The 24,925-nt window shown below is 40.9% G+C and overlaps 1 protein-coding gene across 7 annotated transcripts; it reads left to right on the forward strand.

Annotated features, from left to right (window-relative positions):
• Positions 1 to 1,562: 1,562 nt before the first annotated feature.
• Positions 1,563 to 24,925, forward strand: CTTN (cortactin). Of its 7 annotated transcripts, XM_051777028.1 has the most exons (17): positions 2,081 to 2,366; positions 4,412 to 4,495; positions 4,763 to 4,836; positions 5,891 to 6,020; positions 7,752 to 7,862; positions 8,580 to 8,634; positions 9,150 to 9,260; positions 10,123 to 10,233; positions 10,857 to 10,967; positions 12,246 to 12,356; positions 14,047 to 14,102; positions 15,210 to 15,279; positions 15,748 to 15,896; positions 20,746 to 20,835; positions 20,928 to 21,117; positions 22,019 to 22,090; positions 23,120 to 24,925. In XM_051777028.1, exons 1-17 carry the CDS (start codon positions 2,283 to 2,285, stop codon positions 23,254 to 23,256), a joined length of 1,746 nt encoding a protein of 581 aa, XP_051632988.1. In that variant the 5' UTR covers positions 2,081 to 2,282; the 3' UTR covers positions 23,257 to 24,925. The 7 variants fall into 7 exon arrangements, with proteins under 7 accessions (XP_051632983.1, XP_051632988.1, XP_051632982.1 ...); XM_051777023.1 differs by lacking the exons at positions 2,081 to 2,366; positions 9,150 to 9,260 and adding an exon at positions 1,563 to 1,717; XM_051777022.1 differs by lacking the exon at positions 9,150 to 9,260 and having other exon boundaries at positions 2,090 to 2,366.

Genomic DNA, 24,925 nt, shown 5'->3' on the forward strand with positions numbered 1-24,925 from the left:
ACTTGGTAAAGATTGGGAGGGAGGACCAACAAAGTAAATTTCCAGATAAATAAAAATTGATACCATGTTATGTTTGTGGGTGATAATTTTTGAAGAAAATAAAGAGTTACTTGGCCTTTAAAGGAAAATTTTTCACTTTGCATTGTCAGCGTTGTAGATTTGGTGCACTGCTTAAACTCAAGTTATTCTAAATTTAATTAATTTCATTTTTTGTTAATAGTAGGGGTTTTGGGGGGCAAAAATGCAGTTTTGTTAACTTAGGTAGCAGTGCCTTGTGGTTTTGTATGGGATGTTGGAACAGATGGGTGAAAAGTGGTATGTATAAATGTGGTTGGTATTCCTACCTGTACATAGAGGGACATGCGAAGACTCCAAAAGGGCCCAGAACAGAGCCAGAAGTAATTACCAAAGGATTCAGACTCTCTGAGCCTGTGTTCTCCTCCAGCAGGCAGCTTTATGAGAGGAAATTTAGCCCAATTTTTAAAGTAGACTTTATAGGGAAAATTGCACTATATTTAATCCAGAAAAAAGTAATTGAGCTTGTTTATACTGTGAACTGGCTACACTTGGAATTAATAAATATTCCTGTTCACCTGGATTTTTTTATCTTAGCCTTTATTACAATTTGTGTATTTATTTGTCATGTTTATTTGCTGGAAATGTTGCTCCTTAGAGTGTGTTTCTCCTCCTCCAAAAGACAGAGTGGGCAAACAAACAACTCCAATTACAGTGTTAAGGCTGCATTTTTAAACCCATTTGTTTTCCTTTTGGCATCTGTTCAGTTTAGGTCCCTTGGGAGCAGCCAAACCTTTTTGCCTAGTGATGAAAGTGATGGAAACTGGAAAACCCTTGGGACAGGGTAGTTGTGGTTTCCAAAACGTGATGGGACAAAAGTATTAAAATTGAAAAAGAAAAAAAAAAAAAAAAAAAAAGGAAGAGGGGAAAGGGGGAAGAGGAAAGAGAGGAAGGAAAAAAATGAGAAAAAAAGAAAAGAAAAAAATGAGGGGGGAATAAAGAAAAAGAAGGGAAAACTAAAAAGGAGGAAGGAAAAAAGAGGAAAGAAAAAGTGAGAAAAAAGGAAAGAAGGAAAGAAAAAAATTAGGGGAAAAAGAAAGAAAAAAGGAAGGGAAAAACAAAAGGAAGAAAAAAGAGGGAGGAAAAAGAGAAAAAAGGAAGGAAAAAAATGAAGGGAAAAAAAGAGGAAGGAAAAAAGAGAGAAGAGTAAAGAAAAAAAAGGAAAAAAGAGGGGAAAAGAAAAAGGGGGGAAAAGGAGGAAGGGAAAAGAAAAAAAAAAAGCGAGGAGGCAGAGAAAAACGAGGAGAAAAATAGAAAAAGTCTGTTCCAAGCTGCCCCAAATTCCCCTGGCCGTTTTAAAACTCCTGATGGTGCATTTTTGGAATAGCGCTTGTACAGCGCATTTTTCACAGCGATTTAAAGAAATAGGGGAAGGAGCAGCTGCCCTACTGCCTCCAATACACACATTTATTATCATGGCAGTGCCTCTCATCCCGAGTGTCGCTCCCGGGGGGCGGTGTTCCCAGCACAGCCCCGCCCGGGGGCGGAGCGCGGCCCGTCCCGTTCCCACCTGGAGCCGGGAAGAGGAAGTGGGAGCTGGGGAGAAGCGGAAATTGCAGCAGCAGGAGCCGCCGCCAGCCCGGGAAGCACCGGGGCGATCCAGGGCCGAGGAAGAAGAGGAGGACGAGGAGGCGGCGACACCGTGAGCGCGGTGGGGCCGGGCGGGAGGGGCCGGCGAGGGGCGGCGGCGGAGCATCCTGCAGGACCCCGAGATTCCTTCTGCCGGCAGGGGCACAGCCGGGGCTGCGTGGCTCTGTCTCCTTTTTTTAATGTTATTTAATGTTATTTAAACTCGGCGAAGCAGCGCAGCGCTGGTCACTAGAGGGGAGAGGAAGCGTCTTCTCCGGGACGCGCCGCGGTGATGCCGCGCCGGGGCTCTGACTGCCGCACTCCCGAGCCCCCTTTTCCTCGGTGCCCTCCATCCAGCTTTGCTTCTCTTCACCTTAAAGCCTCGGCGTGTTCCTCCAGGAGCTCGTCCCAAGGCCCTGGGAAGGGGAGAGTTCCCCAGGGCGCCGCTAAAGGCGCTGGGTAGGATGATGTGTCCGCCCATGAGTCAGGAGCGGGATTGGCCGCATAAATCTGCGGTGTACATTTAGGGTCGGTTTGTGTTCGAGCCGCAGCGTTTTGCTTTTTCCTTCAGAAATTTGGCCACGTGAACCACTGAGTCACAGAGAGATCATGTTTCTCCTCGGTCTGCCCTGGAATTGATGCTGGAAGAGAGGCCGAAACGAGCAAAAATTCCTGCTGGCTCTGCACTGAGATCTCTTGTCACTGCGCTGCTTCGCTCTCCCGTTTGTAATTCACTTCGTATAGTGCAGGGTTGAGGTGTGGAAAAATGTTGGCGTTTATCCACATAATTTAGGAAGAAACATGTTGGATTCTGGATTTTGCATAGAGGAGCGTATGAAATCCTTCTTTGCTGCGCTATTGTTTGTGAGAATTCCAGGAGGAAGCAATGAAATCTAGGCTTAAGGATCCAGCTTTTGTTCTTTTAAATATCTGAGCACAGCTGAATTTAGGAAACACATCAGTCAAGTGAACGTATGAATCAAATACATGGGGAAAAAAAGGGTTTTGCACTAAATATGTAGAGATTCGCCATATGCATATGTACCTGTGCTTCAGCTCTTGTCACTTGAATTCCATTTCTAAACATCTTGCACAGAGGGTTGGATACAAAGCCATCCCTCTTAAGAGAAGTTACAAAGTTAGAACCTGGATTCCATGTTGAATTTCATTATTGAGCTGTTTTGAATCTGCTTTCCAAGGCTTTGCAGTTTTTTTGATGAGAGATTAGATTTTAGTAGGAAAATGTAGGAAAATCTGAAACGCAATCACATCATAGAAGGCTTTAGACAGGATATTCTAAAGACAGTGATAAAATACCAATGTTCTAAAGGTTTATGTTATAAACCTGTAGTTAGTTTTCTGCACATGAAGTACTGTTATAAATGCTAGTTCCTTAATAGCCAGAGGAATTTGGAGATGGGAGACCTGAAGGAGCATAAGGGGAAATATACTTTCAGGATGTCATCTGCTCTGCTTTTACACCCTCCTCCCAGGCTGCTCCATCATTTGTTACCTTGGTGTTTCACTATCAGTTTTTCAGTTGTTCTCATTCATGTTGCCAGTCCTGAAATTTCTGAAATGCTCCATAAAACTGGCTCATCAGCTCATTCTGTCAGGCTGTAGAACAAGCCTGACAGAGCGAGTGGTGGACTTTACCCATGGATTATTATTTATGCATTTAAAAGGGAGTTTTCATTCCACCTACTGAATTATGCTTGTGTGAGTGAAATAGCCTGTGACAATCATCCTTATAATCTATTCTTAATTAGAAAGATAAAGGTAAGTGGACAGAATGATGGTATGTGAAAAAACTGAGCTCTAGTAGAATAGCAAAGAAAAACCCTTTCTCTGACGTGTATCTGAAAAGCTGGGAGAACAGGAGGCTTGTTTTTTGACGTTTTAGTTTTGCTTTTTAGAATTTATTTGTCTTGACTTACTTAGAACAAAGGGTGTAACACACAGCCACATTCCAGGCAGTTCAGGAATTCTGCTAACTAGTCATGTTCAAAAGTGTTAATTAAAAGCATCCAGCTTGATACTCCACAGGGGATAAAGTTTCCCCAAAGCGAGATGCCCCAAGTCATTAACCTCTTGGAAGTGCTGAATGTTGTTTCTGGATGCCATTGCTTGCCTTTTTATGAGTCTTGCTTCCTGCTCTCGGTACTCCAGCTCTTTGCCTCTGTTTCTCCTGAAATCAGGCAAGATGCTGACTTTGTTCATGTGTCTCAAAACACAGAAACTTATGTTCTCTGTTGCTGGATTGTGTGCAAAGTCTTACAGTTGTTTGGATTTCTGTCATCATGCTGAAATTCATTACACAACACATGAGGTTGTGCAGGTATAATGTAGTTTATACAACCTAAAGAACAGTATTGTTCTCATCATTATTAATGACTGGGGAAAAACCACCTATTTCCACACCTTAACTATATGCACAGGATCTAAAATTAGAATTTGGAAGTGGATATTGGCTTGGAAACCTTTTTGAGGAGAAGTCTTTGAGTGCAGTGAAGGTAGATGAAAAGACACATATTAATTTTAGCAAGGGAAGGCCTCTTTGTTCTCTTTGAAATCATGTCATTGATGGCTCCTAACCTTTTTACAGTGCAGATAGGTCAAATCTACTTTCACTGCAAGTACAGCTTCTGGTGGTGTGATTAAATAACATATTTTACTGGGAATTTTGGGTTACATCTCCAGCAGCTTGCACATAAATGAGTTGATATGTGACTAGAGTGTGACCCTGCTCGTTCTTGTGGTCTTGCAGATGTGGAAAGCGACTGCAGGCCACACTGTTTCTGTCAACCAGAATGATGGAGCTGATGACTGGGAGACAGATCCAGACTTTGTGGTATGAATTTTGGATTTTACTGACTCAGTGGGAGTGTGTTATGTGGCATGTTAAGAGTAACTCTTCGGCGTGGGAGCTATGTCTCAGCAAAAGAAACTGATAGGTGCATGTTCCTGGAAGTGAAGTAAAAGTGAAGCTGGTAGTAGCTGCCTTTCTAACTCTTCTGATCTCAGTGATTGCTGGAGGCTTTTCTGTGACCTCTAAACTGCAGATAACCGGTGATTTCTTTGGGTTTCTAACTCTTTTTTTTATGTGTGTCCTTCACAGAATGATGTGAGTGAGAAAGAGCAGCGCTGGGGAGCTAAAACTGTCAATGGATCCGGCCACCAGGAGCACATCAAGTAAAGCAGCTCTCCTGTGGAATTTATTAATAGTCACAATCCCAGGCAGCTTTTAATCAATTCATGTTCTTGGTTACTTGTGCCTTCATAATTAAAACAAGAGTCCCTGTAGAAGATTGATTATTTTCCAGGTTGCTGGTCTTTCAAATCCAGACAGTATCTTCAGATCTCAGGATCAGAAATACGATGCAGAGACTCTTAAGTCTTTCATTATCACTGGAAATGTAATTTTTCCAGCCTCCTTGTCTGGAAAGTTTCTTTGTTCTGCTGTGGTGAAAGAGCCAGTAGCTCTAGGGGAGAAGTTGAGTGATCTGAGCAGTTCCAGTTTGGTACTTTAAAGAAACATTTGGACTCTTAATTCTTAGGCTTTATTTAGAAAACTGTTACCAAACTCATAAAAGCTCCGGTGAAGTAACAAATAGAGCTCTCTGATAGAAAAGCAAATGAATATCACGGAGTGCTATGTGAACAGAAATTACCCATCTCCTGAATCTTGTGTTTCTTGCAAATTTATTTCTTATTACTGTGAGTTCAATTCCTGCATATTGTAAAGGGTCACTTTGGGAAGAGGAGGTGCATGTCCCCTCACATCCTTATTTAGCATTACAGTTGTGCCCAGTTAGAATTAGTCCTGTTACCATAGGGACTGTATGATAAGAGATGAGCCCTGTTCTGAAAAGTTACCATCTAAACAAAAAGCATTGGAAAGAATTTAAATTAGGACAAGAGGGAAAAAAATACATTTCAGGCACATATCAGTTCTAGGTACTGGATTGTTCAAACAGCAAAATTCCCTTCCATATTAATCTTAAAACCAACAGTTTTTTTTCTTTTTTTTTTTAAACAGTGTTTTGCAGTGGAATAAATCTAATTTCTCAGAATATGAGCAAGTTTTTTGTGCACTGAAAAAATGGGAAGGGCTTGAAAAATACAAATTGTCAAACTTCTTTTTGAGATAATATTTTTGTCATCTCTTTATTTTGCATCTTTTTGAATTTGTCTGCTGAAACTTTCTTAGTAAAACTTGCTGCTTCATTATCATTGTCTTTTAAAGTATTCATCAACTGAGAGAGAATGTCTTCCAAGAACACCAGAACCTCAAAGAGAAGGAGCTTCAAACAGGACCAAAAGCTTCTCATGGCTATGGAGGGAAATTTGGAGTTGAACAGGATCGGATGGATAAAGTAAGTGTGAATGGGGTTCTGGTAATTTGCCAGCCTTAAATTTTTGCTGGATTCCTGTATTCCAGGGTTAATTGCTGTGTAGTTCTCAATGGGCCTCTGAGAACCTGGGCTAACGTTTGAGTCTGGGAAAGTAGAACACATCCAGCCATCAGGCCTATTCTGCTGCTGCTCTCTGGTGTCAGCAGTTTATCCCTCACCTGTGTCCATGGGGAAAAATGAAAGGAACAAAAGTGAGCACTGCTTCCTGTAGGCCAGAATTAATCATGGTGAAAACATGATGGTCATGCCCATCTGAATGATGCTGGTGGCAGGAGATGTTTATGATTTATTTTTATGAGTTTTATTTTTTGTAGTGCTTGATATTTGATGAAATGCAGAAAGTTCTGGTAAGAACACAAAGCAAACAACATGCTTAAATCTTCCCTACCTCAACTGGTGTAACAACAAAGAGATCATGTAAAACCACATAGAAGCTAAAATTTCCAGATCTTCGTGTTTTCCATAAATGTAATGAGAAGAATAAAGGGAGGTGGGAGCCTTTTCAGTCACATTTAACAGTTATTCTACTACAGGCAATCTGCAAAATGAACAAGAGTATGACTGTTTCAGTCAGGAAGAGAAAGGAGCTTTTGTGATGCTTATAAGTTGAAGTAATGTCCTATTATTGACATCCTCATTCTGTTACCTGGCAATTACTTCAGCCCTAATATTACTTCAGCAGTAATATTTTGCTTTCCTACCTGCTGGGAATGTTCCCTCCATCACCTGTGTGGAGGAAAAAGGGCAGACACTGTAAAAACCACATTATTTAGGTGTCTTGACACCTTGTGTCCTCACATTAATTCGTCTTGGTCCAACTGCCTGACGCAAGATAAGCAAGTTTTGGATTAAACTGACGAATTCCAAGTTATTCTGGCCAGTGCCCAGTGTTAGTACAAGGCAAGAAAAAAGCATTTTTCCTGGGTTAAGTAGCACCATGAAGATGTGAGGCTTCCAGCTGGGAGGGTTTCCCAGCACTAGGTTAGTGTAACATTAGCAAACACTGCTTGGATAGACTTTCGTGTGTGTAATTACATATCCCTGTGTCTTACCTGAAGCCAGTCATGGTGCGGTGTAGCTGAGCCTCTGCCTGCTCTGTTCAGCTCAAGTTCCAGGGCCAGGCTCCAGTTGGAGGCTGCAGGGCTAGATACCTTTGGGAGCTCCGTCTTGATGTGAATGCAGTGCTTCGTGTTGCGATGCCATTTTGCAAGTGAGGAGAAAGTGTGGAGAGAAGATGCCTAATTCTGATTTATGCAGGAGATATGGGTACCTCCCTAAAAGAATAACACCTAGTTGTATTTGTATTTGGTTGCAGTCCCATATCAGCTGCAACAGATCTGTAGCTGCAAGGCTGCGTATTTTATCTGGAACTTTAAATTCTCCATGGGCATCATCACGACTCTCACCATGTCTTTCTTATTTTCATTCCTGTGCTTCTGAAGTACAATTACTGAGCATAAAATAGTCTCCATAAAACACAGTCATTGCTGTCAGACTCTTGGCACTTCCCTTGCCTGGGCTGTGTTTGGACTTTCCAAGTGAGTAGGAATTCCCAGGGAAGTAGTTTCAACAGGAGGAGTGCCAGTGACATGTGTTGGTAACAGCTTAAACCCTGGTTACTCGGTGCAGTGTTTTCTCTTACATACAGAACTGTGTGGAACTGCTCCTTCTGAACTTAACAATTTCTTTTAGTCAGCTGTTGGACATGAATATCAATCCAAACTTTCCAAGCATTGCTCCCAAGTGGATTCAGTGAAAGGGTTTGGAGGGAAGTTTGGAGTACAAACCGACAGAGTTGACCAGGTAAGCGATTTCATCTCCTGCTGCAGATCCTCACAGTGCTTTAGTTTCTCCTTTTGTATGTGTAATTCCAATACCTTAAAATGCTGGTGTGGTCTACTCTGCTCTTCCTGCTCTTTTAGAAGTTTAGTAGCAAACTAACACTGACTGTAACAGAGATAAATTACTGTTTAGAGCAAAGCAGGAAAAAAACCCTTATGAAAAATTGAGATTAATTGAAAAGAGATGTGTGTTTTTTTAATTAAAAAATTAATTTCATTGTGAATTTAAAAATTAAATTTTTTTGTGTGTGTGTTTTTTGACAAGGTCAGTGTGAATGCTATAGAAGGAGGGATTTGGGGATGGTTTATCCTGTATCTCAACATGAGCTACTGGGCAGGATAACTTATAGCCTGTTCCAAGAATCTGTAACAATCCCTGCATGGAAATGCTGAATTTCTGTTGTACTGAATTGCTGAACCTGTCAAGACTAGAGTTTGTTACTGGTACAATTTGCCTTAGCAAGGGAGGACAAAAATCCTTGCCATGGACATGTGCACTAAATTACCATGTAAATGAATATGACCTGTAAGTTAAGTAGGTGTTTATCCTCCCAATCAAGAGGGTCAGAGCAGTATGGAAAGACACAGGAGCTTTCCATGCTGTTTGTCCACTGGAGTTCATGCAGTTTTTCTTCTAATATCTAACTCTGTCTCACACGCAATTTTATTTCTCTACCAGTCAGCTGTTGGGTTTGAATATCAGGGGAAGACTGAGAAACATCCCTCCCAAAAAGGTAAAGTGGGCAGGTGGTCGCCTCTCTAGACACATTTTCTATAAACTATAGAGTAGATCTTTATTCTTTCACTGTATGTAAAATACCTTATTTAGTGAGACCTCTGCATGACATTGTCAGTGAATCAGATGTTGGGTTTGGTAGAAGAGAAGATAAAAAATGTATTTCAAAGCAGTTTCATGAGCTGATGAGGTTTTAAGGCGAGGAAACGGTGTGTCATTGAGAGTCTTTCTTTTCTTTTACAAGGAAGGTTCAAGGACATCTTAGAAATACTGGGAGTTGTTCTTTGGAATATTGCACCCTGTTGGAAATAGGGAGCCAATTTAATAGGAACCACCATAAACTATAGGACTGCTGCCTGTCTTATTTTTGTGTTCAAGATTAGGCTTAACTTTGTGTGCTAAAGGCTAAAGACTTAATAGTCAGTTCTGAAATAATGTTTTTTTCCCCCCCTTTCAGTTGCTAGGATATGATGTATCCATGAAAAGTGTCTTCATTTTATTTTTGTTGTGCAGACTACTCAAGTGGTTTTGATGGAAAATACAGAGTACAGGCTGACAGAGTGGACAAGAGTGCAGTGGGGTTTGATTACCAGGGGAAAACTGAGAAACACAACTCCCAGAAGGGTGAATAGACACATTAGTGGCCTCATACTCTGATGTTGTAGGCAATGATCACAGGCTGTGTTGTAAAATATTAATATTTTGGCATCTCTTGCACTCCCAACCTGCTGAAAGGTAACACTGAATAAAATTTATGTTGCTGAAATCTCTGACTTCTGAAAAAGACACCTAAAATGTAAGTTCTGCCTGGTTTTAAGTGGTGATCCAACTGCCATTACTTTGGAAGTAGGGCACATAGTTTTACAACTTCTTTTGAAAAACTGTGGATTAAAGTACTGGGAACTGTAAGCAGTTTAACCACCACAGAGAAATGCTTCTAAAAGCGTCATCTGTCTGTAGATTAAAGCATTTATCAGTTAGCAGTGTTTAGAGTTAACATTGTGTTGCTAATCAGGTTTCTAGGCATCTCTGATCAAAAAATCAACGATTTTATTGAAAAATTGTGACATTTTTGCCATCTATTTTCTGTTTATCTCAAAAAAATGTTTGCATTTTAGAAATGCTGAACAAGAAGAGGGTGTTTGTTTAAAAACATCCAGGCTGTTGCTGACATGGGTTTGGAAGTTCACTGTGGCATAAGCGTCTTAAGAATTTTATTAAGGAGTCAAGTAGCTGAATTGCTGATATTACCAAGTGACTGAACTACTGACAGGATTCTATTTTATTTTCCATCCTGGAGAATGTAATCTGAAGGATTTATGTATTCTGAAGGATTTATGGCTTCAGTGCTTGAAATCAAGTTTAACTAAGGATGTCAGCGCTTCTTTTAATACATGATGTAATGTTAGCAGCTCTGATTATCACAATTTTTAAGGTAATATTTTGGGTACTGAACACTTACAAAATTCTTCACTCTTATCTCTAGATTATTCCAAGGGCTTTGGTGGTAAATATGGCGTCGACAAGGACAAAGTGGATAAAAGTGCTGTTGGCTTTGAATATCAAGGCAAAACGGAAAAACATGAATCACAGAAAGGTTTTTATCATCTTATTTTAAAAATAGAAGTTCAAATCCTTTTAAACTTGGGAAAGATATTTTGTTTGTGGGGTATTTTTTGGGGTGTGGGTTTGTTTGGGTTTTTTTGTGGTAAATGTGTGTTTGCCCCTTGTGTGTGCAGATTTTGGATTGCCTTAAATGAAAAGAAAGGCATTGTAAACTCTACCTGATTTTCACAACCCGATTTCCAGGGGACCGTGGTTATTGAAATAAATGCATAATTGCGCAGATCTGTTTTATTCAGGGGCAGCATCAAGTCCTTCATTCTTTATATATCTATTGTGCATATATTTATATGTGTGTGTGTGTGTGTGTTTTAGCTTTAGATGGAAAATGCCTCAGATTCTTCAAATCTTTAAATATTATTGAGTCTGTGTGAGATTTTTGGTGATTCCTTGCATTGTAATCCCAGAGTTATTGCCTGTGTATCCTTCCTTTCTGTTGAGGAAGTGTAGCAGGGTGAGTGACAGATGTTATCATTAAAAGTGTTATCATTAATGACAGGGCAGCTTATCCCATAATGTTTTGTTTTGGTTTTTTTTAATAAATACTGTTTACAGTCATAAATTGCAACTATGTTTTCTGCAATTTCATGCACACAGATTATGTGAAGGGGTTTGGAGGCAAGTTCGGTGTGCAGACAGACAGACAGGACAAATGTGCCCTTGGCTGGGACCACCAGGAAAAGGTGCAGCTTCACGAGTCCCAGAAAGGTACATCAGCTCACAGCTCTTTGTTGTTCTTTTGGGGTTCCCTCATTTTGAGTTTCCTGTTCCCTGTGTGAACCCTCCTCCCCTGGTGTCTTTGGCCACAGTTACAGGAGCTGATATGAGTCTCCTTTTTCTTTGTTGGACTGGTTGCTTTTTACTGGTTGTACTGGTGTTTGCAAAGCAGGTTTAACACAGCTGATACCGAGTCCCTGAAAGCTCAGACTTAGTGCTGAGTTCTCTCTGAAGAAGTTTTAAGAGTCTACAATTAGCCTGGATTATTTTTTCCTTTTTCAGTTCGCTCATGCAAAGCACAGATTTGCAATTTCTTTGTACTTGCCACAAATAATGTGTTATGGATATCCCTGTTTTCATACAGGGGAAATCTGATATCTAATGTTGTCCTTTATCATGGCCTGTGAGGTGCTTATTCCTGTGAAATACTTGGTAGCCAGAAGAAAAGCTGTAAAATACAACAATTGCTCCCCATCACTGTGTCTGTCACCACCCTTAACTTGGAGAAATTAATATTTTTAAATTAAAGAAATTAAAACTGACTCAGAATATTGTTCTCTTGGGTGCTCCAGCAGATTGGTTGTGAGAGGATTACCTGAAACCCTTTTTTCTGTGCCCTCCCTCATTTCATAGCACATATATACAAATATATATATATATATGCGTAAATGTTGTTCCTTAGGCAGCAAAAGGGAATGATCTTTGAGCTGAAAGGTTGTTTTCCCCTCAAGCTGTGTGACAGCAGAAATATTTCTCCTTCCTTTAAGCAATGCTCTGTATATATATAATATCTGGAGAGTAGTCTCTGTAGACCCCATCTTCACACCTCTTTAAAAGTCAGATCTCTGTGCAAATGTTAACCACACTGATGAAGGAAGCTCATTTTATTCTCTTGTATCTTTTGTTATTTGTTCTGTTTATTCTCTTGTATCTTTTGTTGTTTTGGTTTGGTGAACATAATATCTATGTGTCTGTGTTCATAACCGTGATCAAATGCAAGTGCGTTGTGCACTATGGATGAAAAATGTTGAGAAATGCTTTTTTTCTGTGACTTCAGAATGGTGTTTTTACATCTGATAAATTATGTTGACGTCTTCCTAATCTCAAATTGAAACTTTTTTTGGATTTACTTTTACAAAAGTGTCTTGAGATTTTTTCCCCCACCATCCAAAATGACTGAAAATACTGCAAAAATAATTTTGAGTGTCTCTGACTAAACTTCTTTATTTTCCTCCCTCCGTTTTAATTTATCACATGTGGCTTTTTCAGACTATAAGAGTGGTTTCGGAGGGAAGTTTGGTGTACAGACAGAAAGGCAGGACCCATCTGCTGTGGGGTTTGATTACAAGGAGAAACTAGCCAAGCATGAATCTCAACAAGGCACCGTTTTCACTTGTTACTTTCTTAACAGTGCAGGCACTTCTCACACAGTCTGGAATAGTTGTCTGAGTAGATCCGTGCTAGGAATGTGCAGACACTTTCTTGCGCTTCTATTCCTCCATGATCCAGCAAATATTCTCCCATTTTATTCTTAAACTGTTATATCAAGTAATCCTGTGTTCAGGAAATATGTGCAGTGTTTAGTTAACAGTTCTACAAAATCATGCATTTAGTGTGATAATAACAACTTTGTTGTCAGGATGATGTTAATGAAGTCATGCTTAGCAGTTTAGAGTCTAAATATTTTACCTGGACAAATTGGTGGGAAAATAGATAAGGACCATGCATGTAACCATTAACAAGCAGTGGGTTATGGCAAGATCTTTTAGAAATTATTATGATCTTTAAAACAAGAAGTAGGGAATGTTTGTGGTTCTTGGGTGAGCAAATGCTGTTATAATGCTCTCTTTATCCATTGTGAAATAGTTGGGGTACAAATCATGAATTCCTGGTTTTCCGTTATCTTAAAGTGAGGAGTCTGGATCAGGAAAATGTAAGTGTAGTATATTTATTCTGGCTGAAAATACATACAAAGCTGGAGAAAATGAGGTTTTTCATTCTGGTGTGTTACAGTGACACAAATCAGACTTTTAGAGTGTCCGATGAGCCTTATCAGAGCCTGAATACAAACCCTAAAATAGCTGGCAGGGAGACCCAGGTGTTTGGAGGGCTGAGAGGAGAACTGTAATTGTATTCCAGGGATGTATAGGAAAGCCTGTCCATCCACAGAGTCTAAGGGCACATTCCTAAAGCTCACTGCCACCAGAAAGGGGTATTTTTCCAGCCACACAGTGTTGCTGCTGCTGTTGTGCTGCTCTGGTGCTCATCAGACATTCCTCAGAGTGCAACTCCCTGGAAAGAGGAGAAAACTACTCTTGTTATTGTTTTTATTGTTAATGCCACTAGTGAGTTAATGTGACTTGGGAGTGTATAACAGGTGCAAGAGTCAGCCTGAGGTGAGAGGAAGAGTGAGCAGGTCAGGGGTGGCGTGAGACAGCATGGCCACCCCATTTTTGTGGTGGTGAGGTGTTGCAGGCTCGTGCTCTCTGGTGGAATTGCCCTTTTTCTGTTTGTAGAGCAGGAGTTATTACCAATTACTTTAATGCTCATCAGTTGAGTATCATAACCAAATCCACTGGAACAAGAAATTTGTTCTATTTTCCTGCCATTCATAGAATCTACCAAGTTTAAGAGTGAAAAATAAACACCTCTGTGGTCACTGAAGACAGAACATTGCTCCTTTGAGCAAAGCAAACTGGCTTAGGCTCTGTGATCCCTTCAGAGGGCTAAGAATTGGTGCTGTGAAAGCCTGTGTTACGGAAGTGAGGCATTAGAGGGGCTCATCCCTTACTCCTTGCTTGATGCCTTATCAATCCTCAGCTTCATGTTTACTCAGAGAATGCATGTGGGCCCACGATCTGTCATCTGCTGGTGTTACCTGGAGGCTCTTGCAGTTCTTGTGTCCTTCCTGCACCAAAACCAAGCTGCATTTTCTTTGGCTGCTGTCACTGTGCCTTCTGCATGCAGCTGAAATGGCTATATGCATCTGAGATGGCTGTTTGCATTTGGCAGGAAGATGGGAGGGACAACAAACTCCCTACTCTCTGACCCTTTTTTATCCTGCTTTTAGATTATTCCAAGGGATTTGGAGGGAAGTATGGTGTGCAGAAAGATCGGATGGATAAGGTGAGTTGCTCAAGACAACCATGACTTAAATAGGCTATAGGGGTACAAAATAGTCTGGTTAGATCTGTAGTGCTCAGCTCTGTCTTTCTGGGTACTTCTCCAGTCTTATAGTAGATTTCTGTGCTTTTCTAAGTCTTCAAAAAGCAAGTTTATACACACAGAACCACTTTATACACATCTATGCATGTGTACATATGTGTAGTGTATCTGTTAAAGTAGGGGACACTGAAGGAGGGAAATGAAAGAATAGAAAAATTAATACAAAAGAATAAGAAAATCCGTAAATTTCACAATTTTAGTCATGTCAGCTAGCTAATGTCTTATATCTTGAGGAAATGCTTTTAGTGGGATGCTTAAAATAGGTGTCTGATACCTACCCAACTTTGCCCACTTTGATTATCAGGGACCTTCTGCTTAGGAGAATTTGTTTTGGTGTTTAGAACAGTGAAAGATAGGGCAGTTGATACCCCCTTTTCTACCTGTCTGCTTTCTAATTTAAGAAAATAGAAGATGAAAAAGTCCTCACTGAGATTTATCTACTAAATAAATTTACTCACAGCTTTTTGTAGGACATTTGAAAGTGAGAAAATAGCAAAGTTTGAAAGTCTGTAGCATTTCTTTAACTTGTGGCTTCAGGACTTGGGACCATTCATTTAAAAAAACTCGTATTTTGAATATTTTTTTTCTAAAATACTTACTCAGTTTTAACAATATCTGCTTCTTTAAGGGAACTGGAGGCTTTTACAATGGTAGAAATCCTGCACAACGTGAATTAGAACAGCAACAGCTACACAATATATGTTTAGGACATTACCTCATTTATAGTTCTGATGAGTCATCTATTCATAAACTACCTTTTTTTTTTTTTAATTAATAGGATTTTTATGTGTTTGAACCTGCCCCTGAAGATTAATTCTTTGGCAGTTTGACTTTCACAAAGGGAGCAATCCTTTCTGTAGCTTTGATTCTTCTTGATTTCATTTGATGTTCTGAAAAAAAGCCTTAGGGACAGTATCACAATAAAATGTCACAGATCGAAGCTGCCTGAATGTCTTCATGATTGTTGTGGGTGTTTTAAAATGTATTCTTTTTTCTCCTCACTGTTAGAATGCAGCAACTTTTGAAGATATTGAGAAACCAACATCAACTTACCAGAAGACCAAGCCAATAGAAGCTGGTAAGGCATTGGCCCCAAATCCTTGGTGGAGCAGTGCTGAGTAAAACTGCTGTATGTGCAGGTCTCTAGAAACCTCAACCACTCTCCCTCCTCCCTTTAGAGGTTGTTTTGGTTTGTTGAGGTTTGTTTTCTCTTTTTTTTTAATTCCCTTGGGGGTCATCAGAGTTGAGGAAGGGAGAATAAAAAGCATCAGAGCGGAGAACAGACTGAGTACAGGAGTGGTGGAGGCTGTACCATGAAGGAGAGGAGGGATAAATCTTACAGAGGTTTTTCTATAAGAGAAATGTACACAAAAGGTTTGGGCTTGGAAGGGAGGAGGGAGAAAGAGGGATAGAAGGACTTTTTTTGAATGGACTATGAGCTCAGGGGGCAGAAAAGCAGAAATTTTTACCGAAAACTCATTTCAGACCACCTTTATACAGCTCCTGAAACAGCATTATTTGACTTGAATTCTTTTCCATGTTGCAGTTGCTAATAAAACAAGCACCATCCGAGCTAACTTTGAAAACCTGGCCAAGGAAAAGGAGCAGGAAGACCGAAGGAAGGCAGAAGCTGAGAGAGCACAAAGAATGGCCAGGGAGAAACAGGAACAGGAGGAGGCTCGAAGGAAACTGGAGGTCAGTAAGGTTCAAATCCCACTTGAGCAGCATGTCTGGTGTGTTTCAGTGCAGTGCTAGGAGAAAAGGGAATCTTTAAGAAAGATTTTTTTTTTCAGCTGGGCTTTAAAACTGCTTGTGTTTTTGTCTGTATTTGTTCCTGTGCTTCACCTGTGTGTGACTGCAGCCATCCCTTAGTGTGCACCATGTGTGTACCAGGCAGCACACAGGGGGATAGGGTAACACTTAATAGTATAGAATTTCTTTAATTAGCTTGTCCCAAAATATACTAATTTTGACCACCAATCCTTGCAGCCTGACCTTTCCTTCCTGTACTTCTGCCTTTTGGTAATACCAGATTCCCTTGGCCATATTGGAGCTCATAAAGGGAGAGAGCTCTGTGGTCCTCAAAAGGCTCTGCTTGTTCACAAAATTTAACACCATGGTGGTAATTGGTGAGGCTGGTTTTTTGGAATCAGTGTTGTGGAAGATGGAGGTGGTACCACTCACTGGTATAAGCACACAGCCAGGAGATTAGGGGAAGATAATCTTGCAAATGTTAATTGATTCTTAGTTTGAGAATTAAAAAAATCAGTTTAGCTTTGGTGTGGTTTAAAGCTTCGTGATTTTTTGTGTTATTCATAAGCAAGATAATTCCAGAAAGTGTTTAGTCAGAAATTACATTTTATCAGCTTTATAGAATTTGCATATCTGGTGAAACTCTGCTGCTTAGGTGGAAGGACTAGTGAGTGCATTAGTAGTGATTTGTCCTTTGTGTCTTGTTCATTTGCCTTGTTACACAGTGAACTGGGGTGACTTGTCACCAGTAACCCAGGCCAGTAAGACCAATCTGCAGCTGGGTGACCTTCTATGCAGGCTGCTGCAGGTTCAGAGCCTGTGGCAGTTTCCCTTGTGTCCCATGCTGGTATTTTGATTTGATGACCTCATACTTATAATCTGTAATAACCCTGATATTATGGCAGGAATAGGGAAGCAGTTGGTGCTGCAGTAAGAATAGTCCCTCTTTTCCCCTTCTCCTTTGCTTCTTCTTTTACAGATATCAGTTTATACTAGAGGAGACTAAGCAGAAGACACACAGAGATAATTTTTAAATTCTGAATAAATGCTCTTTGGCCAAACATGTGCACTGAAACACTGTGTAACACTGATGCCCACACATGCTCCAGCCAGTGCTAATAGAGTCCCAAGCAGGTACAACCAGTAGGGATACTGAGCAGGTCCTGATGAAAAGTACAGGAGATGCCCAGGAAAAATGGCCTTCCTCACCATCTTCATAATTGCCTCTTTATGTGCTGAAGAGACCTAGAGGAGGAGAATGCTTTCTGGGAACCTCCTCACTGCTCTTCTTGTCTGGCTGTGGGAGGAATTTTCCTACTTCCTTTTTTTAACCCCCTCTTTCTTTCCTCTCTTTTGTTTTTATTTTCTGCCAAAAGTATCTTTCATTGTTAGAGCTAACATGTGCCAGCAGCCGCAGCCCCACTAATAAATCTTCTTGTCTCAACATCCTCTGTGAGACATCTGGAATCCAGGAAAGACAGATGGTTTCTCAGATCTCTTTGGTCCTCTGACTAAGAACAAATAGGGCAGAGCCAGGGGCTGGTTTCTCAGATGTGGTGGATACTTCCCCCTATATGAAGGCTGCCGCAGGATGTCAGGGTGTGGTGTTCATCCCATTCCATCAGTATGGTCTGATTCATCACAGATTTAGACTTGATGTAACTTAATTTGTTTTCAGTTTGAAAAGTGCGTGGTAGGCTTATGGTAACCCAGCTCTGATCTTCCTAAACTAAGAGAAATACACTGCATTGAAACCCCACGTTACTCAGATTAACTAAACCTGCCCAAGCCAGTGTGGCAGCTCAGGCGGCACTCTCAAGGCACCCTTTTCCTTATAGTCACACCAAAGTGGAAAACTAATCCTAACAAATAAACCATAATTTGTGTTAACTAGACCCAAACCAGTTCCCCTGCCTGGTTCAGTGGTTTGGCTCCTGAGCTCTGCTCTTCAGGCCAGTGCTGTGTCAAATAGCTCTGTAGTTTTGCTGTGCTTGTGTCTAGTTTGACTTCTGAAAACCTCTGGATTCCTTTTGAGCTGTGTTTGAAGCTTGGGAAATTCTGCTTTTATAGGATAAATCAGCTCTGTACATTGAAAGTCATCTGCTTTTTTTCCCAAGATGTGCACTGTGAGCATAATATTCACTGTATACAAGTCTCACAAGTTGAGTGGGAGTTCAACTGTGTGTATCAGTGATCTCTTCTAATGCTGCCTTTCATCCATGTGCACTTTTAGTACCTTCCTCCAAGCACTATTTGGGTTTCTTTACTGTGGTAGAGAAAACTGGGAGAGGAGGAGATCGCAGAATTGTGGAATGGTTTGGGTTGGAAGGGACCTGAAAGATCATCCAGTTCCAACCCCCTCCCTGGGCAGGGTCACATTCCAAGGGTTGCTCAGGGCCCCATCCAACCTAGCCTTGTACATTTCCAGGGGTGTGGAGTCCACAGCCTGCTATAGATGCTGAATGTCTCTCCATTAGACTATTCCTGTCACAATGCAGTTGGAGCCATATTTTTAACAAGTGAGGAGATCATACAAAGTACTCAGGCTTTCTGCTTAGCTTTCCCTTCCATTGCATGGGCTTGTAGTCTGGGCTGAGGGGGGGAAGTAGTTCACCTGCTCCATTGGCTTTCTTGCCATTCATTTTGGGTGATCAGATGTTCACAAGTAAGATCTATGGATGGGCAGTGGTGAATTTAGGCTTTTGTTACCGATTTCTCATTGCAGTTTCCTCCTGCTGAGGAAACAGTTCTCCAAAAGGATTTAAATGTAGTTCCACAGATTCTCATGAGTCATTGATATGCTATGTCTTTTTTTTTTTTTCCTCCTTGCTATCTCATAAATTACATATTTCTTTACTGGTATTTTTGCTGTAAGTGTGGGTTAAACTCAAGCCATTATGCTTAATTTTTCTTATGCTTCATCAAAGATTCTGTTGCCTGGACACATTTGAAGTTTTTTCCCCCCAAAGCTGGTATTTAAATTTCACCATAACCAGATGATTAATGTTCTTACAGACTGAACGTCTCCATGGTTAATTGTGGGATTCTGCAGACACTGGGAGAGGGGGGATGAGGTTGAGGGGAGCTGAAATGGCACTACTGGCACTGCCCCTTGCTCCCAAGCTGAGCATGGAGAGGGCAGGAATGTGACCCACACCATCCACAGATACTGCAAAGGGTGGGAATGGACTTCGACTTAGGTAAACTTGGTTTCTTTAAGTGAACTTCACACAAAAGGAAGAAAGTCTCACTTTTTAGAAAGTATGTGGGCACATGTACTCCCACAATGGGAACATACATATGGGCTGCGTTCCTTCAGGAGTCCTCTTTGCTAGTATTCCCGGTTTGCTTTTCACATGTCACGTACTCAAACGGTGCTCAGGGAGCTCTTTGACGGCTACTTTGAGTCGATGGTGCCTCATGATTTCATTATCTTCTGCTGCCTTGGAGAATATGAGACATTTCACTGTGTGGCAAAACCCAGCCTGAGGGCGGGTTGTGCAATCTAAATATTTTATGGCAGTTATGGTGTGTCTGTCCTAAACTCCAGTCTGGATTGCAGAGTCCCATTTCCTAGGACAAACTGTTGCCATGTGTGACATCATTAATGGATTGATGGTATATAATTTGTCCCCAAACTTAGTTTTGACTTCTGATAATCACTTTGGTGGTGCTTTTTCATCTGTAGCCCAGGAGCTGGAAGTGGAGGGGAGGATTTGCATGAGGACAGACTTTTTCTAGAAAGGACAGCACTAAGCTTTGAAGCTGGCTCTGCTCTCAAGTCACACTTGGCTTTCTTTGTTAGATGTATTTTTTTCTGAGCTGTGACAAACAAAGGAAAGAAAGATTTTTTTGTAACAGAATCCTGTCTCTGGACTGTGATTTCTCCTGAGAATCCTTTGGGGATTTACAGCTTGATGGACCTGAACTACTGGAGTGCACAGATTCCCATAACACATATTCTCTCTTCTTTTTTTACAATAAAGACAGCTTGGCCCTTGATTCACAGTTTTCCCCTATGGTAAAGAGAGGCAAAATGAAATAGCTACCTGACAACCTTCTTTTAAGTCATTCCAGCAACGTAGCATTTCTTGTGCTACAGTGTCCTGGCTCCCTAATGAGTGGCTTTCTAGGGATTATGGATTTGCCCTCTGGATTCACAGGTGGGATGGCACAGCATGAAGTGCTTGAGTGCCAGATTTCTTTGTGTCACAGAATACAATAGCAATGCTGCTTTTATTTCTACCACATCTAACTCTTCTGAATGTTTGAATCCCTCACTGTCAGTATGTACGACCTACTTTTGTGTGTGCTGTTCAGGCAGGATGTTTTGTAGACCTGCAAGAGCTTGCAGGACCATTTCTCACCAAAGATAATGGATCAGTTGCACAATTAGGACGTGTGGGCTTGAGATTCTTTAAATTTAGGCTAAAACGGGATGTGAGGCCCAGCCAGCTGGTGAACAGAGTGAATATAATGAACACCAAAACCCTGCAGCTCCTATGGAAATGTGCCAGAGAACAGTGGTTTTTAAACACATGCATGCATATGTACTGTGGGGTGTTTGTTTTTTCACTTTTTTCTCTTCTGCTTTGTTGTATTTCTGAGCCTCTGCTGTACAGCCAGTCTCAACTTTCAGCAGGTCTAATGATCCAGCCAGTCCAGTTCTCTGCTCCCAGAAGTTTATTGCAGGATGTGCTGCCTCTCTTTCTTAGTGGAGGGTTGTTTCTTGTTTGGTGTCATCACATCAGTGATTAAACTGCACTGAAGTTTTACCTTCTCCTCAATTCAGGAACAAGCTAAAGCCAAGACACAGACTCCACCACCCTCTCCTGTCACACAGCCAGCTGAGCAGAAGGCACCCTCCAGCCCAGTCTATCAGGTGTGTTGGAATCACTTCCAGGATATGTTTTTTGATCCTGAGTGTAGGAATCTTTAACAAAAACCTGAAGAACGTCACCTGTCTCTCTGCAGGATGCAGTTTCCTATGAGGCAGGGTCTGCCTACAAGAATTCTTGCTCCTCCTATCCAGCTGCACATGAGCCAGAGTCTGGCTACAAAGCTGCAGAGTCAAACTACCAGGAAGCAGTGAGCCAGAGAGAGGCAGAATATGAACCAGAGACTGTCTATGAAGTGGCAGGAGCAGGAGACCGTTACCAAGCAGGTAGAATGTTTGTTTCTGATATGAAAGCCTTTAAGATGAATTTTATTGTGCAATAACTTAATGAGTAGTTGTGCTGATAGCACACTGTCCTAAGCTTTAAAAAGGCTTGTTCTAATGAGACTTTTTAGATTCTCCACCAACAAACTTTAATTAGAAAATTAAGATATGGCCAGAGCAAGGTTGAATTTACTTAATTTTAGTGAGATGATGTTGGAGTAGTTACAGTCCTCTCTAGGGTTTCAGTTCAAAAAGAAATTTAGGGGTAACCGTTTCCACCCTGTGGAATGTTGCTTAACTTGAGAAGAAAGCACAGAGATGGAGATGAAACGTGTACTGAGCCAGCAGAAAATTCTGTCAATACTTCTTGGAGTTAGAAATCGATGTGGTGTGTTCTGTGCCTGTGAGAGGGTGGAGTAGGGATGTATGAAACTACTGAAACTGCAAAAATAAGGTTCTTTTGAATTCTTATTTTTTTCTTACCTTTTATGGTTATTAAATGAGATGTGAAGAATGAACCTGCTCTAGTACAAAATCCAGGGAATTTTAGAGAGGCCCCTTTTTCCTTCCTCCAACTTCTATTAAACTTGTATTAAATATTCTCTTACACAGTAATCTTGGGCTCAGTTTTGTTCTGTCACATTTTACAGAAGCATTATAAGGATTAGCATCTTTATTTTCTACTGTCTTAAGTGCCTGTTTTTGAATGCTTCCTTCCAGGCTTTAATTGTGTGTAATTTAGGGGAAAAGTCCAGTTCAGAAGGAATGTCAGCACTGCTGAAACCTGGCATTCCCTGCTTCCTATGTGGGTTTAGCAATGGAATTAAAGGGGGAGCACGACAGAAAAGAATTCAGGATGATGGGTAGTGTACTTCGTGTTTTGATTTTTGTCCTCTCTCTTTAGAAGAAAATGCTTATGATGAATATGAAAATGAACTTGGAATTACAGCCATAGCCCTTTATGATTATCAAGCTGGTAAGCAAAGCTCTTCTTTTTAACCTTTGTCTTTGAAATCTCTATTCTGCACAGGTAAGTCTGGATTTTTCCTTTGCCTTTTTATCTTTTGGTCTCTTGGAGTGGTATATGAAATGAATATCTGAAGAATTAGGAAACCAGTGATTTAATAGTTGAGACACTTTTGAAAACTCATGTTTCTGGAAATGGTGGGACTTTTCAAAATCTTTTTTAACCAAGTGTTAACACTCTTCATAGAATCCTAGAATGGGTTGGGTTGGAAGGTGACCTTAAAGATTATCTTGTTCCACCACCCTGCCATGGGCAGGGGCACCTTCCACTAGACCGGGTTGCTCCAAGCCCCATCCAACCTGGCCTTAGGCACTGCCAGGGATGGGGCAGCCACAGCTTCTCCGGGCAACCTGTGCCAGGGCCTCACCACCCTCACAGGGAAGCTTTTTTCCTAATATCCAATCTAAACCTACTCTGTTTCAATTTGAACCCATTCCCTCTTGTCCTGTCACTACTGTAAATAGTCTTGCCCCATCTTTCCTCTAAGGTACTGGGAAGGGCCAAAATTAAGTCACCCCAAAGCCTTCTGTCTTCCAGGCTGAACAATCCCAATTATCCCAGCCTTTCATCACAACACAGGTGCTCCATTCCTCTGATCATCTTGGTGTCTCCTCTGGACTTGCTCCAACAGGTCCACTGTCCTTCCTATGCCCCAGTAGCACTGCAGGTGGGGTCTCACCAGAGCAGAGGGGCAGAAGCCCCTCCCTCCTCTGCTGCCCATCCTGTGGGATGAGCCCAGGAGACATTTGGCTTTCAGGGCTGTGAGTGCACATGGCTGGGTCATATCTTGCCCACCATCACCCCCAAGTCCTTCTCGGCAGGGCTCTCCCTAAGCCCTCAGCGCAGGGAGCTGCTTGAAATCTCAGCTGGTTGATCCTATTGTGGTTTTTTGGAATCTCTGGTTGATCCTGCAGTAGTTTTATTGGAATCTCTGGCTGCTCCTGTGTGAACACTGAGCTTCCTGAACTCTCTCTGCAGCGGGGGATGATGAGATTTCCTTTGACCCAGATGACATCATCACCAACATCGAGATGATCGATGACGGCTGGTGGAGGGGGGTCTGCAAAGGCCGATACGGGCTCTTCCCTGCCAATTATGTGGAGCTCAGACAGTGAGGAATATTGTCCACTGGTTATGCCTTAATTCCCCAGTCACATGACTTAATACACTACAGATCATGATGCTTTTTCTGAGGACAGAGGGGGGGTATATACACATATTGCTTTTATATTTAATACTTTGCTGATGCTTTTTAAGATGTTTATGCCACAGAAAATCGCTAATATATTGTAACAACTATGTTTTGTCACTAAGGCTCTTCAGATTGTTTTCATGCATTTGGGAACGTTCCTTCTCTGCCAAATTAGCAATTGTCATAAAAAAGCCTTTTGGAGGACAGTTAGTTTAGCTGTCTGTTGTGATATTGCATGTTTCACTCATAAGTGAGCAGATTTACTTCAGTGTTTAAGTCTAGTTAGTCTTCCACTAAGTGTTTTCAGCTAAGAAAATCATGGCTATGCAGGTTGTTTGCATTTCCACTAAGAGGGAGTGGGGAGGACTGGGGAGGTGTATAATTTTTTAATTTTCTTTTCCAGATAGTGCTTGAAAAAAACAAAGAGAATGTTTGAAAGCTACAGCTAATGGTAGTTAATCCAATACTGTCCAGTATTTATGGAATATTAATGTTATGAAGGAAACAGTGTGGTACTTTTTCCTTCTCTGTTAAAGTGAAGTTCCTTGGCTCTTGCATTGATTTTTTTTTTTCTCTCTTTTTAAATTATTTTTCTTAATCCTGCTCCTCCTGCTCATGTTATCCCAGAGGAGGGCTGCAAACTCTCTAGCACTGATTGTCCCAAATTTCTTTACTTTTTGTTTTTGCTTCATCCTTCTCTTTCCCAGGAAAACTTGGAAAAGTTACTACACGAGTGTTAAATCACTCAGCGAGATTCTTGCTTGTTCAAAAGGAAACTGGTATCGATATTTGTGACTACCTGCAGGAATATTCTCATTGCTTTAAATGGGAGAAAAAGAGGCAGGATGGGATTGCAGTTGTGTTCTGTATGCAGTGCATCCATGTTCATAGCAGGAATGGCCTGCTCTGCAGTAGTGACATTTTATGCTACCATAGTGAAGTCAAGGAATGTTAAAACGAATAATTAGATTCAAAACCCATATAAACAGTCTGTCTTTTGAAACCATACAAGAGACAACTATACTTTTTGTATGTTCAACAGAAACTGCCAGTAACGTTCTACTTAACAACAAAATTAAACCTGGTAGTTTGGGTTTTTTTGCCAAACCTGAAAATCTTGTCATTCTAGAAAGCTTACCACTGCAGATTTAGGGTCCCTACCAAAGATAGCAAGTTGCATCTAATAGTGCACATGTTCAATATATGTACTGTCTGTTTCCACCTTCTGATCAAAAGGAAAATGGCAAAACTGGTGTAGCAGTTAAGAAAGAATGCGAAGAATTTTTATAAACTAAATTTGGACCAATGAAATATAGAAGACCTGTATAAAAATGGTAAAATGTGTAATGTGTCAAGGAAGAAGGCATCATGTTAACCAATTCTTGGGATGGTTGGGACAATCCTTAATGAATGTCATATGTGTCTCATGATTATTATTTTTTTTCTCCTTTCCATGGTTTCATTTTCTGTGTCGTATTTGCATTATTAGGGTTGGGTTTTATATGCAGTTTATTTTATCCAATTTTGCATAGAACACGTCATAGGGATATGATTTTTGTAAATTAAATATTCAATAAACTTTTTGAACCATT

Source organism: Manacus candei, unplaced genomic scaffold (genome assembly GCF_025592945.1).
Source record: "Manacus candei isolate 608988 ecotype Guabito, Panama unplaced genomic scaffold, ASM2559294v1 h1tg000009l, whole genome shotgun sequence".
In the NCBI taxonomy this organism is placed as follows: Eukaryota; Metazoa; Chordata; class Aves; order Passeriformes; family Pipridae; genus Manacus; species Manacus candei.